The 15,965-nt window shown below is 38.7% G+C and overlaps 1 protein-coding gene across 1 annotated transcript; it reads right to left on the minus strand.

Annotated features, from left to right (window-relative positions):
* Positions 1 to 1,530: 1,530 nt before the first annotated feature.
* On the minus strand, positions 1,531 to 14,458 carry MINAR2 (membrane integral NOTCH2 associated receptor 2). The gene is made up of 3 exons (XM_019630778.1): positions 14,291 to 14,458; positions 5,104 to 5,331; positions 1,531 to 1,710 (listed from the first exon to the last, which is right to left on the minus strand). The coding sequence occupies exons 1-3, from the start codon at positions 14,453 to 14,455 to the stop codon at positions 1,531 to 1,533; spliced, it is 573 nt and encodes a 190-aa protein (XP_019486323.1). The 5' UTR covers positions 14,456 to 14,458.
* Positions 14,459 to 15,965: the final 1,507 nt, after the last annotated feature.

The raw sequence follows: 15,965 nt of genomic DNA on the forward strand, positions 1-15,965 counted from the left end.
AACCAGTGGTTTGTGGAATCAAAAGTAACACATGGATTTTCAACTGCACGGGGCTCAGCGGGCCCTACCCCCGCGTTGTTCAAGGGTCAACTGTAACAGCAAGTGGTTGTCTGCGAGGTGTCCACAGTGAGTGGAGCTGCCCTCAAGAAGTCCCGCGGAACTTCATTTCCAATTAATTCAGTTTTAAATTGAACTAGAACCTATTATAGAGGAGAAGAGGAATAAGAGGTCAAGGGGTGCAAATAGTCTTCTAAGATGATTTTTGTGAACAATGATGTTATTGTACAGCAAAGCTGCTCTTTTAATGTAGTTTATTTCAAGTATTTAAGAGAAATACAACAACCCCAGAGGGAAAAAGCCAACTAATGAGGAGAAAGTCCCTTTTTCGCTTCTTGCACAAGATGGTCTGGTGGTGGGGGAAGGGGTCTGGAGGAAGATAAAGAAGTAGGAATGAGGGAGTTAGGGAAGGGTGGTGACTGTTTTTCATATGGGGCCAGAACCATGTCCCCAGGTATTTGCAGACAATGTAAGGTGACCTGGGGTGCCAATAAGCTAGCACATGTTAGTAACAACTGCCATGAACCATGCACCTACTTACTAGGAGCCGGGTATTACTCTTATCTCCGTGTCTTACTCAGTCCTTAGGCAAGTCTTATTGGGGAGGTGATATAATCCTTTCTTGGGAGAGAATAACTTGCCCAGAGTCCAACAGTTAGCAAAAGGCACAGTTGGGATTCAAACCCTGTTCTCTTATCAGTATTCCCTCTGCTTTTCTAGGGCCTCCTTCCTCAGCCATGGCTGGTGATATATACTGACTGACTGCCACCAGGGGTCACACGAGCCAATTTGGATGGATTAGTAAGCACAGATGGATCTAAAGGTATTTAATTATAACCATGGCCTGTCCAAGTTTAGGTCTACTAAAATTGTAACATGAAACTGGGGCATCATAAAAGGTTACTGGGACAACAACAACATGTTTGAAGAAAGTCCCTCTCTTCCCCTTTTTTCTGGCTTAAACAAGAATAAAGGAAGATAAAACAGCATGAATCCAGCCCAATAGGCAGCACAACCAGAAGCTTTTATGCTGTATACCTGGCAGTTGGCCCAAAACTGATCAACCCCACTTTCCTAGTGAGGACAGGAGGGTGTGATGGCAAGGAAACAGTTTTAAAAACAAGGTGAATATAGCTTGAGCATTAAGACAGAACTGTTGACAATTGTTGGTGCTGTTTTGTTCTCTATCAACGTGTTTACTTTTGGTTGTATATAGTAACTTTTCTGTGGTTTTGATCCCCAGAATTCCTTCTTCCCAAAGGACAAAGCTCAGACTGGAATTCTTACACAAGTTTCAGAGAACAAAGTAGAGAAAGCCAGCAGATCTCAAGCAACATTTGCATTCTACAAGACAGTTACATTTTAACTGTACAATCAATGATACAGTCACACTGCATGAATGCATTTTTCTGCAAATGTTTATTTGGAAAGATTTTCAAGAAATTTCAAGTGGCTGAGTCTGTGGCGGTTTCTTTAGGTGAAAAAAGTACTAACAGTCACTATGGAAATTAAGATGCAGGCAACAAGGAGCAAAATTAGACCTATACGGCAATATTTTGAAGTCTTCTCTTGTTCCTCTTCCTTTTTCAATAAGGTATCAAAACCAGGTGTGTACATGTCTCCCAACCAAAATCGTAGGTCATTAGGATTTTCCTAGAAGAGAATTACATGGAGAATAGGATCAATCAGTGTCACAGAGTAATTGAGATTGCAAAACAAGACATTGCCAGAGGTACTGCAGGTCCATAGTCACAGTCATCATGTCCCAGGTGAGGCTCAAATGTCATGGCTCAAATAAGAGAGGCTAGGCTTCCCTGAAGGGCACAAACACGCAGGTACAGCCTCCTGGTCGACCAGGAGTCCGGGCAGCTCCGACCTGTAGATCTGTGTGAGAATTCATTAGGAGACCTGCGTGACTTATTGACTAAATTGCTCACATTGGAGGTTCAGAAACACATGAGTGTTTCAATCATGTTTTAGCCAATTTAGTGTCTCATACATCTCATAAACAGTGCATGTCAATCAGGTTAGTGAGTTGAAATAAAATTAAAATGCCTTGCTTTAGATGAGCCTTAAAGTTTGATTTTTGTTGGCATGGTAAGGATGAACATGTTTGGGGAGATTTTCAGTCAATCCAGAAGCTGACTGCCATGGAAGGAGGAGTAAGGCTGAGAGTCAAGGGCCCCTCCGTGCTTCTCAGGCTGCTGCTGGTCCCCCTTGTAGAGGGCTAAGGCATGTTCAATGTGCAGAACCTTTGGCCCTGTTGGACCTCCTGAAGAAAGAACCCAATATATCCTTCCCCACATCAGCTCCTCTTCCCCATTCCTCATCTTCCTTTCATTTCTGCAGAATGGTCTTCAACTCAACCTCATTTCTTATGTCCAATAAATCACCTGCAAACTCTACTGTTCATACATTTAAATAAAATGTTCTCTTCTAATATCTCCCGCTATGTTTCAGTGCTAAAGATTCAGTGCCCATGCCTGGTATTTAGCAAGCATACAACAAATGTATGGTGAACACTGACTCTCTTTCCACAGACCCACTTCAGACGTCATGATTTCTCATCTGGATTATTGCAACAGCTTGCAGCTGGGCTGCCCACCCTCTCTCTGACTCTCGAGTCTCAGTGGACTTAAAGTCAGCCAGTTTCCATGGCCAGCCTCAGAGCTCAATGACCTAGCTTCAGACTTAGCATCGCACAGCTAGAGAGCAACGTGCAAGCATGTAGGGAGCTGGGTGGATTCTGGGCATGGCAGTACAACTCTTCCATCATGCTGCGACTAGTTTCAACTTTCTAGTTTTAGAAAAGCTAAAATATTAAAACCTGGATGACTTGTGCAGAAGGACAGATAATTTAAAAATCCTTGTCTACTTTACTATCATTCTTCATTTTGTTTGTGTTCTCATCAGAGGCCTTCCCTGTGCCTGCAAGTGTAATGCCTCCATTCTCCAGTGAGAACGTCCATAGTGGAGACTATCCTCTTCATTCTGCTTGGTAACTAAGTAGCGGGCTCCTTTCTCCTTTCTTATTTACAAACTCTTAGCAACTTAGAGAGCAGCCAAAGGAATTTGCAACTTTTACAGCCTGTAAGGGGTGACAAGTTTTCTGAAAATACGTTAGGGGCTCTGCCTGCTAATTATGAGATCTGGATAGAGATGGTGATGAAAGAAGTCAAATTAATGAGGTATAGGAAGAAATTATAATGAAAACAAAAGTTATGACTTCCAGAAGCAGCCCTCAAGAGAAGATAGTGCTGAAGAATAGCATCCTGAGGTCTGTAAATGGGCTTGTGACCTGAGAGGCCACTGCTTTGAGGTGAGTGAACTGCACGTATGGGAAGGGGGCAAACCCTGTTTTAGTAAAGCAATATATCCATCATATTCTTATTTGATCTTCCTAAACATAACTTGTGGAATTGTCCAACAACAAAAAAGTGACTCCTCATTGCCAATAATGTTCAATTTCCTTAGCCTTACATTTGAACACTTACTTTTAGCCTGCTCTTTAGCCTTATTTTCCCATTTTTCTATTTCTTCAGCTGTAGCTCCAACAAAACTGGACTGCTTATCGTTCTGACAAACTCTCTCACTTTCTTGCACGTGTGCCTTTTCTCTTGCTATTACTGAAAGAAGAGCCTCCCCACTTGTGCAAACCGTCTCTATCTTTTGGAATTCTATGCATCCTTCAAGCCCAGCATAAATTAACTTGTTTGTGAAAGCTTTTTTATAATCCAATGTGATTTTGTCCTCTTCCGAATCTGGGCATCACTTTGTACTGTCATTACCGTCACTGTCCCCTTCCTTCATCTTGTCACTTCCTTATCTTATTCTGTAGTTACCGTTTGTTACTTTGCTCAGTTAGAGGAACTTTTTGAGGGCAGGGACAGTTATATTCATCTTTATAGCACCCTTGTCATTCATGTAAACAACAAAGAGAATAGAAGAGGCTTTATCATACAGTCAAGAAATGTTTGGGAAATAAATCAATACATTTTTCCCTACTTGTAGAAGGTGACTTTTTAGAGGCCATGATCTGTAGGCGCCTGATAAAAAACACAAAATTATTGTTGCTACTGGGGAGCCTCTGTTATGGAAACTTCTCTGGAAAAGAGGCTACATTAAGAAGGAGATACATTAAATATACTAGGAGATTAAGAACTTTCCAAGATGCTGGACAGCAAGATATTTCAAGCAGTGCACATTTGAGATTTTTAAAAGTGTAAGATTTTAAGGGGACATAAAGCTGTCCCCTTAAAAAGAAAAAACTCTTCAGGTGCTTAAGGTATGGGGCTGAATTAAGGGTACTTGGAAAATGTGAGGACTTTCTGGCCCTCGGGCAGCAGAGGCAAGCCAAGCCTGAGTAGGAATCCAGTGCATGTAAAGAACAGAAGGCCACTCTCCCTGCTTTTCAGGTATTTCGAGATCATCTATGTGATGGGTGACACCAGGAGGAAAAAAAAGAAAGAAAAACCTAAGTTGGGTTTAAGCTGGGTGAATGAGTTCATTGCATACTTTTCCTGTGTTGAAATGCTTTTGTTTTGTTTTGTTACTGGGACAGGAAAGAGTCCAAAATGTAAATCTGTAATCTTGACTCACCGAGCGGACTTGAAATAAAATGATCTTTGAAGAGAACTGCCTTGCATAGTGCTAAAGACAGAACATTTAATAAATATTTTTGAATTAGTGTCAACTAAAGGAGTCATACGTATTCATGAACATAAATGGTCACAAAACTAGGGAAAAACATACATAATCTGGCAAATTTATTTTCAAAAAAACGTTTGTTTACCTCCTGGGTAAACCTTTCTTCTGTGCCACATCATTTCTTCCTCTCTACACTATCCTGATGCCAGTAATAGCTGAAATTGTCAAACTCAAAACAAATAAATAAACAGAGATAATGATGAGGAGAGAGAAAGGGAAACCAGAAGCCAAATGACCTGAAACCTGGAGGTTTTGTGCCTAGTGAACTCTCATGTCTTTTAGGATTATTTAACTGATCTCCCTCCTCAATTGAAGGAGCTGATTCTTTGCCGTGAGTACCTTCAGATGCCCGGAAAGGTTTGTGTGCAGGGAGCGCTTGTCATATTCCTCGATGGTCCATGAAGGATTCCTTTTTCTTTCTTCCATAGCTTCCTCCAAACTTACGTCACCATAGAGTGGGTTATTCTTCAGAACTGATGACAGGGATGGTGGGGGGATATCTACAGCGACAGCACCCTCCGCAATGGACCCCCTCCTTCGTTGAGCAGCTGTATTCTTCTTAGCTCTCTGTTAGGAAACAAAGAGAAGGCTTCTCTTACCAGTGGGTCACCAATGGCAGAGAATGTAATGTGAAATAACTGTACCTGAGAATTTGTTGACTCTACCCAGAAACCCAACAGTTTAAGACAACGAATGAGAAAAGGATTCTAAAATCTAGGTTGACCTAGAATCCTCTCATAAATTGAGTCCTTTTATTGCCTGTAATCTTGTTCAGCTTCAGTAATCATTCATTAAAATGCTATTTTATAAGTACAGAGAAAGAACACTGTTCTTTAACTCAAACAGTAGAATTCTGGAGAAAGCCATTTTTTTTCCAGCTCACTTGTATTGAGATTTAATGACATTTTACTTTGTTCTATTTGTGCATTCCATGACTGATAAGAATGAATCCAGCAAAGTCAAGATTAAAAGGCATTTTATAGGCACGCTTTGGCTTTCAGGAAAATCTCTGGGGACTCCTATTTCAGATAGCTTGGAGAACTGGACTAACTTAAGCTGGCACTCCTATATGCCTCTATGGGACCAGCTGGCTATTAGATGGCTCTAATATTGACTTTCACATTTTTAAAACTTTTTAAAAATATGCATATAATATGCATACAGAAAAACGCACGTATAATAAATGTATAGCTCAATAAATTTTCACAAACCAAATAAACCTAAGTTCTACCATGAAATGGAACATTACCAGCATACCCCATGCTCCCTTCCAGTCACTATCCATCCCCTTGCCCAAGGATACCCAGTCCCCCTAATTTAACAGTGTAGGTCTGATTGGACTTATTTGTTATTTTATATAAATGGAATCATGCAATGTGTGATTTCCTGTGCCCAGTTTGACCTTCAATTTGACCTTTGTTTTCCTTTTTTTTCTTATGACTACAAAACTATCATGAAGGTAGAAAATTTTTTAATTACAATTTGTTCATTGGCCAAATAAAATTGAGAAGAAACAAAGAGCTTATAGATTTATGGCTCATTTATCACAAGGCCTCAAGGGATAAGAAGTTAATTTTAAGAAAACTTCAGTTTAGCCTTTAAAAACTGGTGGTAAATTTTATTAATAATTTACAGCAATTTTTGACAAATGTGTTTCATATATTCCAGCCTCCTTAAACAGAGAAAGTTGAATAGCAGTTAGTATTCTTTTAAGTCTTATTTTGATCATCAGTACATTGATCCCCTCAGCATCACTGGGGTATGTAGGTCACATTAAATATGCATTTATGTAAGGTAAGTTGTCAACTAATATTACATATAGTTTCCTCCTGAAATGGCTGGTAGTCCCAGCCCCCACCACCCCCCTTTCCAAAAAAAAATCTAAATAAAACCATTCACATTCGCTTTGGCCTTAGGTTTTCCATAATTTTTTATATAATTAGAGATTAACATGGAGCTCTTCTCTGACTTTATTAGGTTGTTGTTCTGCTCAAAATCAATTTATAGTCTACGATACTGAAGTTTCCAATTAAATAATAAATCATCTTGACTTAGTATTTGTCTTAAGATAGATGACCTCATAAAAATGTTTCTGAATTGAAGAAAAACAATTTGATATGAAATTTACATCGTTTCAGGTTAGCATAACTCTGACTCAAGTTGTTTTTTTTTTAAGTCTAGATGTCTTTGATCATCTCTGAAGAGAGATAATTCTTCTGACACTGATAAATTGGCTGTGTCAGTTTTCTTGCCTGCTAGACTATTCTTGAGCTTTTTAAATAAGAAAGCTCTATAAATGAGGAAAATATAGTTTCAGGGGTCAAGCAAAAATAATGTACTCTATTACAATGTATAAGTACTTTGAAAAACTAATACATAAAAGATGGCAAAATAATCAGAGCTGTATTCTAAAAAAAAACATTCCAACCCTTAATTCTAAGCCACATTCTTGAAACTTTGAAGCTTCACCTAGAACATGGTTCCATTTATTTTTGCATTGAGCGACAATTTCATGCCTGAAAGACATGTAAATAGAAAATTAATAGAATAACTTTATTAAGAATTTGATGGCTGCATAAAAATGCTAATTATGGTTGAGGTTCATTTGTATTTTGAAAATTTTTTCAAAAAGCTTAAGAAAAGAAAAAAAGCATGTATTTGATTGCAACTCTTCATCCACATTTTTTACAGATTATATTTAGCAAAGGAAAACTCAATATTAATTCCATTATTTTCATTATATAACTCTAAAATAATTTATATTTTAAAATAGTTATATAAGGAAAATAATATTTCAAAGTTTACCTAGACTTTTTGGCATTAACCATTACTTAGTTCATTTCTTCTTTATACACTTTAATTATTATTTATATCATTTTTGTATAAGTAAACTATCATTCAATAAAAAGAGTGAAATAGAAGACATATTCAGACAAACAAAAACAGCATATACAATTAATAGGACAAAAAAGAAGGAATCTCTAAAAAATGTACTTCAAGCAGAAGAAAATTGATACTAGGAAAAAAGGTTCAGATGCAAAAAGGAATACTGAGCAAGAAAAAGGAAAAAAAGAAAAGTCATAAATGTATGTATAAATCTAAGCAAGCATTAATTTTATGGTAAAATAGAAATAATTTGTGAGTTTTAAAATAAGAGACCACTAAAACACTGAACAGTAACAAGTTTAACAGGTACTGTATTTCCCCATGTATAAGACACACCCTTTTTTGAAACATTTGGGGTCTAAAAACTGGGTGCATCTTATACAGTGGTTGTAGATTTTTTACTTGCATTTCCCGCAAGTGATGAGGAATTGTATGAATTTTATGATGAATAAACCTTGAGTTCAATAACTTTGTGTAATACATTTTTTTCAAATTTTGGGCCCCAAAATCAAGGTGCATCTTATACATGGGAGTGTCTTATACCTGGGGAAATACAGTATTTTCTGATGAGGACGCATTAAGAAATTTCAGTGAGAGGATAGAGATAATACTAAAAAACAGAGGAAAATGGGTTGCTTAATTCAGTAGAGCTACAGGTAAAACAGAAAGGTGAAAACAAAAAATGAAAGAATAGAGGAGGAAGGAAGCCTCAGGAAAATAAAAAGAAACATTTTAGAAATAATCACATTAAATGTAAATAAACTAAGCCCTCTATTTAAATGACAGAGATTGTCAGATCAGTTTAAATATTAAACTCAATTATACAATACATAATATTTATAAAATATAAGGACTCAGAAAGAATGAAAGTGAATGAATGTAAAAAAATATAGCAGGGAAATATACTCATAAACAAATGAGAGCTGGGTCTTGTGGTGACTGGTTAAATACACGCCAATTTTGCTTTTCCTTCCTGAGCACATAGCCTTTCCAAGTCTGTCTTGAATTTAAACTGGGATCAGCTCTTTTCTAGTTGATAGTATGTAGACAAAAGTAACAGAGACCACGTCCAAGCCTGAGTCTTGAAATCTCCCACAAGATTTTTGGCTTAATTTTCCTCACTTTCCTTTCTTGTGTCACTGTAAGCAAGTGTTCTGAGATGGCAGAGCTACAGAATAAAGAACATGAAGCCCTGGGTTACTGCTTGGAAAAGAGCTTCCCCAAAACACATCTGCAGCTCCTCAGATTTTTTATAAGCAAGAATTTTTTTTCTTTATAGTTACTGATATTCTGTGGGGTATGTCATCATAGCATAGCCTCGCCTACCTTTGCTAAAACAAAATGCTTGAAATTCCACAAATATGTGGTATTGGTTTAGTCATCAAGAAGTGGAAAGGGATAAAGTGATATCAGAAACTGAAATTATGGTCATTCACAAAATACAATGAAAAATATTTGGCATAAATATCATCTGTGGCCTCTTGTATCTAGTCCCCTGTAGCTCAAGAAGAAACACATGTAAATTATCAGCACATTTATGTCTATCTAATGATATTACAAGAATCAAAGCATTGGAATAACACAAGAAAGAGATGAGATTAGAGGTAGAACTAGACAGTTTGCGAGAAGAAATGAAAGAGAGTAAAGAGAGTCTAGAAATTTGATGCCTTCTATTGTTGAAAAATCTGTTTATAGACCCCAAATGCTAAAATACGGACTTATTTTTTTTTAAGCATTCAACCAGAAATAGCCCTTTAAAATTTCTCAGCTTAGTGAGGTAACTCAGGTCAAGGGTATGGTTTCATAACTATTATTTCTGACAGTCTCCATGTGGTTGCCACTGAGTCAAAGGGCAGAGGAATGGAGGCAGAAAAGAAGGCATGAAAGCCTGTTTGAGAACTATGCCTTAAAAGAACTTTAGATGAACTTATTGATGTATGGAACTGACTTCAACTATATAGATAAGATTACATTCATAAATAGCTTAATTTTTGCAAGATATGTATTACCAAAGAAACCTACACCCAAAAGCTTTTGATTGTTTGAAATTAAAAAACAAAACAAGGGCCGGCTGAGTGGCTCAAAAGTGCGAGCTCTGAGCAATAGCGGTTCGATTCCCAGCCCGAGCTGAGTTGCCACTGAGCTGCCAACAGGTGGCAGGATGGCTCAGCTAAAAAACAAAAAACAAAACAAAACAACCACCATAACTCTAAGCCTCCAAATATACATGAGCAGGAGTAAACTTTGAAGCCTATACAGCCTGGAAGGAGGGCCAACTTCTGATATGGCAAAAGAGAAGGATGAACAGGGGGATGTCTCCTAGAGGGTGGAGCCAAGGCAGACAGAGAACAATGCATCAGGAGGTCTACAAAGAAGAATCATGGCCTAATCAACGTTCCCCACCTTCAAGGAAGGAGGCCACCTAAACTGTTCCCAGTGGGATCTCAGAATTACTTTGGAAGGATGACTGCTGTGGCTTTCATTTTTCCCATTCAGAAAGGAAGAATTTTATATGTATATTAAAATTTATACATATATAAAATATTGTATTACATATACATGTAATATATATTGTATTATATACATTATATATAATATATAATTATTATATATACTATATATACATATTATATATAACACACATATATATATTGTGTGTGTGTATATATATACATATATATACATATATATACATATATATATATGTATATATATATATGGTATGTATGTATATATGTTAAACAGAATAACAGACTGTGGCAGAGCATGGCTAGATACTCACCAAATCCATGTCTTCTTCATGGGCATACAACATCCAAGTGAGGAAGGGTGATTAGGAAATAAACCCAGTAAAGGACACTGCCTAGAAGTCAAGGGAAGAACAACCTCTTACCCTTGGCCTTCCGCTCCAGCTCACAGGTTTAGTGTGGAATGCTCCTGGGTTCTGAAACAGACGTGATGGAAGCCAGGAAAAGATATAACAAAGAGATTAGTCAGGTAAGATTCCGAAGTCTAACTGCTAATCAGGAAAAAAAGGCCCAACACAATATCTAAAAAACATATTTTATCATTTAAACTAAACAACAACAAAAAATCAGTCTCTTCCTGTCATTACCTCGTTTTATAAAGGGATTGGCAGAATTATTTGGAATACAATTCCAAATGCCTTCATCAGTTACATGCCCCAAATAATTTTAACAACCAGAAACATTGGGTTTTGGAGAAAAGTTGCTTGTTGCACTGAAATGAAATTTATTGTGAAGCTTCTTTAATTCTCTAGTGAAAAAATGTAAGAAGAAAAAGTATAGGGGCCGGGCGAGTGACGCATTGGTTAAGAGCTGGCTTGGGACACCAGCTCTGAGAAGCAGGCACCGGTTGGGATCCCACATGCGGGCCAGTGATACTGCGCCCTCTACAGCTAAGATGCTGAACAACAGCTCGACCTGGAGCTGGGCTCACATGAGTCGCCAGCGACGGCGTAGGCTGCAGTCCCTGCTGCAGTGGTCTGCCATAAGCTACCGTGAGCGGTAGCTGGTGTGAGCGGCCGTCCAATGGCTGGCGACCCATCTGCCTCAGTCTGGAAGAGTGCAATGATCACAATACCAACATGGGCCAGTGAAGCGATGTCCGCCACAACTAGACTGAAGAACAAAAGGACAGCAACTTGTCTGTTCCCCTTCCCCAATTCCCCAATGCTGTTCCCCTCCCCTAACTCCCCAATAAAATCTTAACAAAAAGCGAAAAAGAAACATTTGCTCATACTCTCTCTCTCTGCAAATACGGTGACCCATGTATCTGCACAGATGGGGGCTGACCGCGCCTGGAGAGGGGCATGCCTGAGCACCTCGGTGCTCACTTTTCTTTATGCACCATATTGCTTAGTTCATGTAAACATGGCAGAGAGAATTTCCTCTGAAAGTGAAACGTGAATTAAAAAAAAGCTTAACATGTAAATCATGGATACAAATATGATATGTATATTTAAGAATTCAACTTCATATTTGGGTCCCAGAGGATCTTTGTTTTAACTGCTGCATTACCACCAATTTTAAAGGCAATGTTGAAAGGTTAAGTCTTTTGACAATCCATGAGGTAGCCTGAGTCCCAGCCACCATGCACCTGGATGGTGTGAGACCAAAGGGTAAACTGACACAGCTCCGAAGTTTGTGTGGGTTTCAGGTTAGCATAAAATCTACTGCATAGCTTGACAGATGTACTGAGTACATCCTCCAACACCATCATCTACACTACACACACACACACACACACACACACACACACACACACACCCTTCCATCCCAGTATAAATTTTAAAATGCAAGTGATGTTATTGGCTGTTTTCCAAATTCTAATGAAAAGGATAATTTCAACACATTTTTGAATATTGGCAAATAATAATAATACATAATCTTGTATTCTTATGGGAAACCCTTTTTCTCAATTGTTTTTACATCATTTTATTTGCTCTCACTTTTAAAGAAATGTGTAAAATGAATATTATCTTAATTTTGCAAGTGGAAAAAAACTCTGACATGGATTGAAGAAAGACCATAATTGATGTCTTTCAAACTGTCTTCCTCTACATTTGACATAAGAAATCAAGTTTCTAACCTGTTTATTCAATGTTCTTTCAATTGGCTTAATGTCTCCCCAACAGAGTGAGGGTTTTCAATTAAGAACTATTGGACAGCTGTCACCTTACATATTCCAACATCCCAACATGCCTGGTATATTCAGTGCTCTCTTCCAGGTGGTCATTCCAACTACTTAAAACTTTCATATGTTTATTTATTTTAGATTTATTTTTTATCCAATGAATATATCACTGCCATGTTTTAAGACCCAGCCAATGAGAGAAGAACTACTAATTGACATATTATAATCTGAAGTAGTGCATATAATTATTGTTACTCATAATTTGTGCCACACCTACCCAACTATCTGATTTTGTAATTGACTTACTCCCCCTTCCATGCATTATGTCAATAGTAATTTGGTCTTTATTTGGTCTTTTAATATTTCTTTTTAGGGTAAAAAGATAATAAAATCAAGTTTATGTGCAGTTTATAATTACCAGTAACTCATTCAAAGACATAGGAAGCAGATTTTTACCTCCTTGATTTCTCCTTCAGTAACTATTTCCACCCATTAGAACTTGTTGAAAAAGATGCCCTTTAAAATTTTGAATTAGATCAGGTTTAGGAACAACATTCAACAGAGCTTGCAACTGTAAAGTTCCACATGAAGGAAACAGGTCAATTCTAGCACCAAACAAAAGATGTTAGAGCGATGTGTTCCAACCTCAAAGGAATTAATTGGATATGTTTTCTTAGACTAAACCTTATAGCATAGGAGGGCCACAGTTTTCCAAACTGATTTTTGAATTATTTTATTCTATGATATAAACAATAAAGAATAAAAAGGAGGAATTTCATTAAGTTTAGCTTAAAACTTAACAAAACACAGAAACAATAACCAAAAAAAGTGAGTATGGATGGGCGGAAGCATTCTGAGGATTACAAACGGGAAAGATGCAACATTTAAAAAAAAATCAGTTGTCACAATAGGCTGCCTTACCATGGAAATAAATTAAAACCCTTATAGGTGGAGGAAACACTTACATAATCATTTGAGTATATTTGATTTTGAATGATCTCACGATAAAGGTCCCAAAGCGCTCACAAAACGCACCACAAAGGAGTCACTTTATACCAGGACTCATGAGTAGCAACTGTTTCTTAAAAGAAAACAAATTTCTGTTCAGGGAATTTGAACCCCTCCAAAGGATTTAATGACTTGCAGGGGTTTGCAGGTCAGTCACATCTGTTCTGAAGTGAAAGGCTTCTTCCTGTTTCTAGAGGGACTAACCCTTAACCCCATTAGCCCTCACATCTTAAAACAAAGATTATTCCTGTTTCATGAGCTGTGCAATAGTCAGAGTCTTTATGTTTATTCCAGCACATGGAACTCATCACAGTTTCATTCTTCTCTTCTGGTCAGCAAAAAGAAGGAAGATGCAAAAGAAGAAAGCAAGAAACAAAGTCTGCATTGGATTTAAAGGTCCGATTGGTATGTTCTGTCCACATGGGCACCTGCGGAAAATAAAAGTACCGAAAATAATAGCCAGTGCCTTTCCAAGGTGGAGGGTTCCCTCTACATTTTTTCCTTCTGTCATTACACTTCCATTGTTCTGCTCTCTGAGTCTTCTCTGCATGAAATGAAAGGGAGCCAGTCAGAATGGGGTATCTGATGCTTCATGCTTAGAATACACCAAAAGATAGAGGTAGGTTCACAACCCCAACCCCACCCCCACCCCGAACTCAGGAGACTCATTTGCAAAGGTAACAATTGGTTTGGGAAATTTTGAAGGAAAGGAGTAAAAGTTTTATAAAACTTGAAAATGAGGACACGCTGAGAAGCTAGTGCTTGCAGGGAAATAAATGGGTGGGAGAATTCACATGTCTTATAAAATGATCAGAGAGTCTTATGTTCAGGAAGAAAAACCTTTTCTTTATGGCAAGAGTGAGCAGCTACCTTGTCCTGTGTTCCCTGTAGCTTTCCTTTTGTACAAGTGATGAAATGGCAGACAGAGAGAAGAAAGGGGCCCCTGCCACCATCTTTATGTGCTCCCGGATCTCACCTGTGAATAGACGAGGTTTTGCCAGTGTTGTGCAGCCGGATAACTGCCCCCTGGGAACCTCACCAGGCTGGCCTGAAGAAGAGCTGAGTTCCTCATTAAATACTTCACATCAAGCTGCAGGAATTTGTCGGGATGGTTGTTATTTGGCAAAGCAGAGAGATCCATGTTTCCCTTCGTCTACTGCAGGCAACAAAGGCAGGTGAGGCTGTGCCTGTCAGGCTCGTCCATTATTCATGAGCCTGAGGATGCTCCGATTGGCATGTGAAACCAGGTCTCCCAGCTGCACTGGGACGCCACTCTCGAAATGACACATCAACACAGGAACAGTGCAGCAGCCTGCCTGCTCTCTGACCCAACACACACACACACACACACAAACGCACTTAGGGTGCTGGAATGGAAAGATGGGGCTACACTCATTAAATGTAATAGGATGCCCAAATGAGATCTGTGTGGCTCTTAATGTGTCTCCATTCAGAGTCAGAAATAACAGTTTAGGAAAGAGAAACTTAGGATAAAGTGTCACAGTCCCTAATTTGGAGCACATGAGACTGTCACCGCAGAGAGCCATTCACTTTTCTCTCTGAACACGACTGTGCTGGACAAGCTGACTTGGCCCTATGCAGCCAGCCTCGCATGTGATACGCAGGATCTTGTTTCTTCTCGTGTTTTGACTCCCAGTGTCTCAGGCTCATGTGAAACCTAACCTGGTTTGGGTTGTCAGCTTCGTTCTGAGTAGGGAAATGGGTAGAATTTGCTTTCTAGTTTGCTACAGTAATTGTGTCTCAGCCTACAGCCTTGACCCATTCACTGTGGTCCCTTTGACTCTCTTCCTAGCTGTACAAACGCCTCCAATGTGTTCTGGTGTTGGCACGGTACATTTGGAACCAAAGGGGACCATGGCTGCTGGGTTCGGATGACGTGTTGTCCTAAGTGAACCCATCTGCTGCTCAGGGAGCCAAGGTGAGGTTATGGACAGTGTATTAAGCCAGGAAGTGCTGATGGCTTTAATGGAGATAAGCTCTCTCATTTGAAGCCATTCCGCCTTCAGCAACCCATACTTCCCACTGGGAAAGGATAGATTTCCATCTAGAGAAAGAGGAAAACTTCCCACTTGTGAGAAGGCGAAGGATGGGCGCATCAGCAGTTTCTAAAACACGTAAGTTATTTGTTCTGTTTGCACCTCTGTAAACCCTTCTGACTCAGCAGGAAGGCTTCTCCTCCAGGGGTAATGGGGTTACATGTGGAATGTATCAGCAGCAGATTTCAGAAGAGTGCCGTATAGCTTACAAGAACCACAGCCAGGATGGCCTTGAATCAAGCAAGACGCTAGAGAGTACTTTCCTTCTTTACAGCAATAAGAAGGAGGTTGTTAAAATCATCTATCCGACTTACAGTTGTAAAACTGGATTAAACAATCAACATTTGCTATAAGGAGTTTTTGGACCCAAACTCTGTCACTGTCTTATGATATCTGAAGTACATTTGGGTGGTTTTATCAATACATTTACTGGAGAAAGTAAGAGGTAACTTCATAACGACAGTTAATAACAGAACAGTAAAATCACTGGTATTTCAAGAATCAAGTGTATTATGTGTATGTGCATTTGCTTGGTACTTTCTGGATTTTTCTGGCGGCTGCCAGAATACAGCTAATCAACAAATATTTCTCAGG

This window comes from Hipposideros armiger, unplaced genomic scaffold, assembly GCF_001890085.2.
Source record: "Hipposideros armiger isolate ML-2016 unplaced genomic scaffold, ASM189008v1 scaffold_943, whole genome shotgun sequence".
In the NCBI taxonomy this organism is placed as follows: domain Eukaryota; kingdom Metazoa; phylum Chordata; class Mammalia; order Chiroptera; family Hipposideridae; genus Hipposideros; species Hipposideros armiger.

Excerpts from the sequence above, each read along its gene's own strand:
- MINAR2 (XM_019630778.1), bottom strand. The coding sequence starts at position 14,455 with ATGGATCTCTCTGCTTTGCCAAATAACAACCATCCCGACAAATTCCTG. Across the intron at positions 5,332-14,290 it reads AAAACCTCGTCTATTCACAG|AGAGCTAAGAAGAATACAGC; the intron begins GTGAGATCCGGG and ends GTTTCCTAACAG. Across the intron at positions 1,711-5,103 it reads ACCTTTCCGGGCATCTGAAG|GAAAATCCTAATGACCTACG; the intron begins GTACTCACGGCA and ends ATTCTCTTCTAG.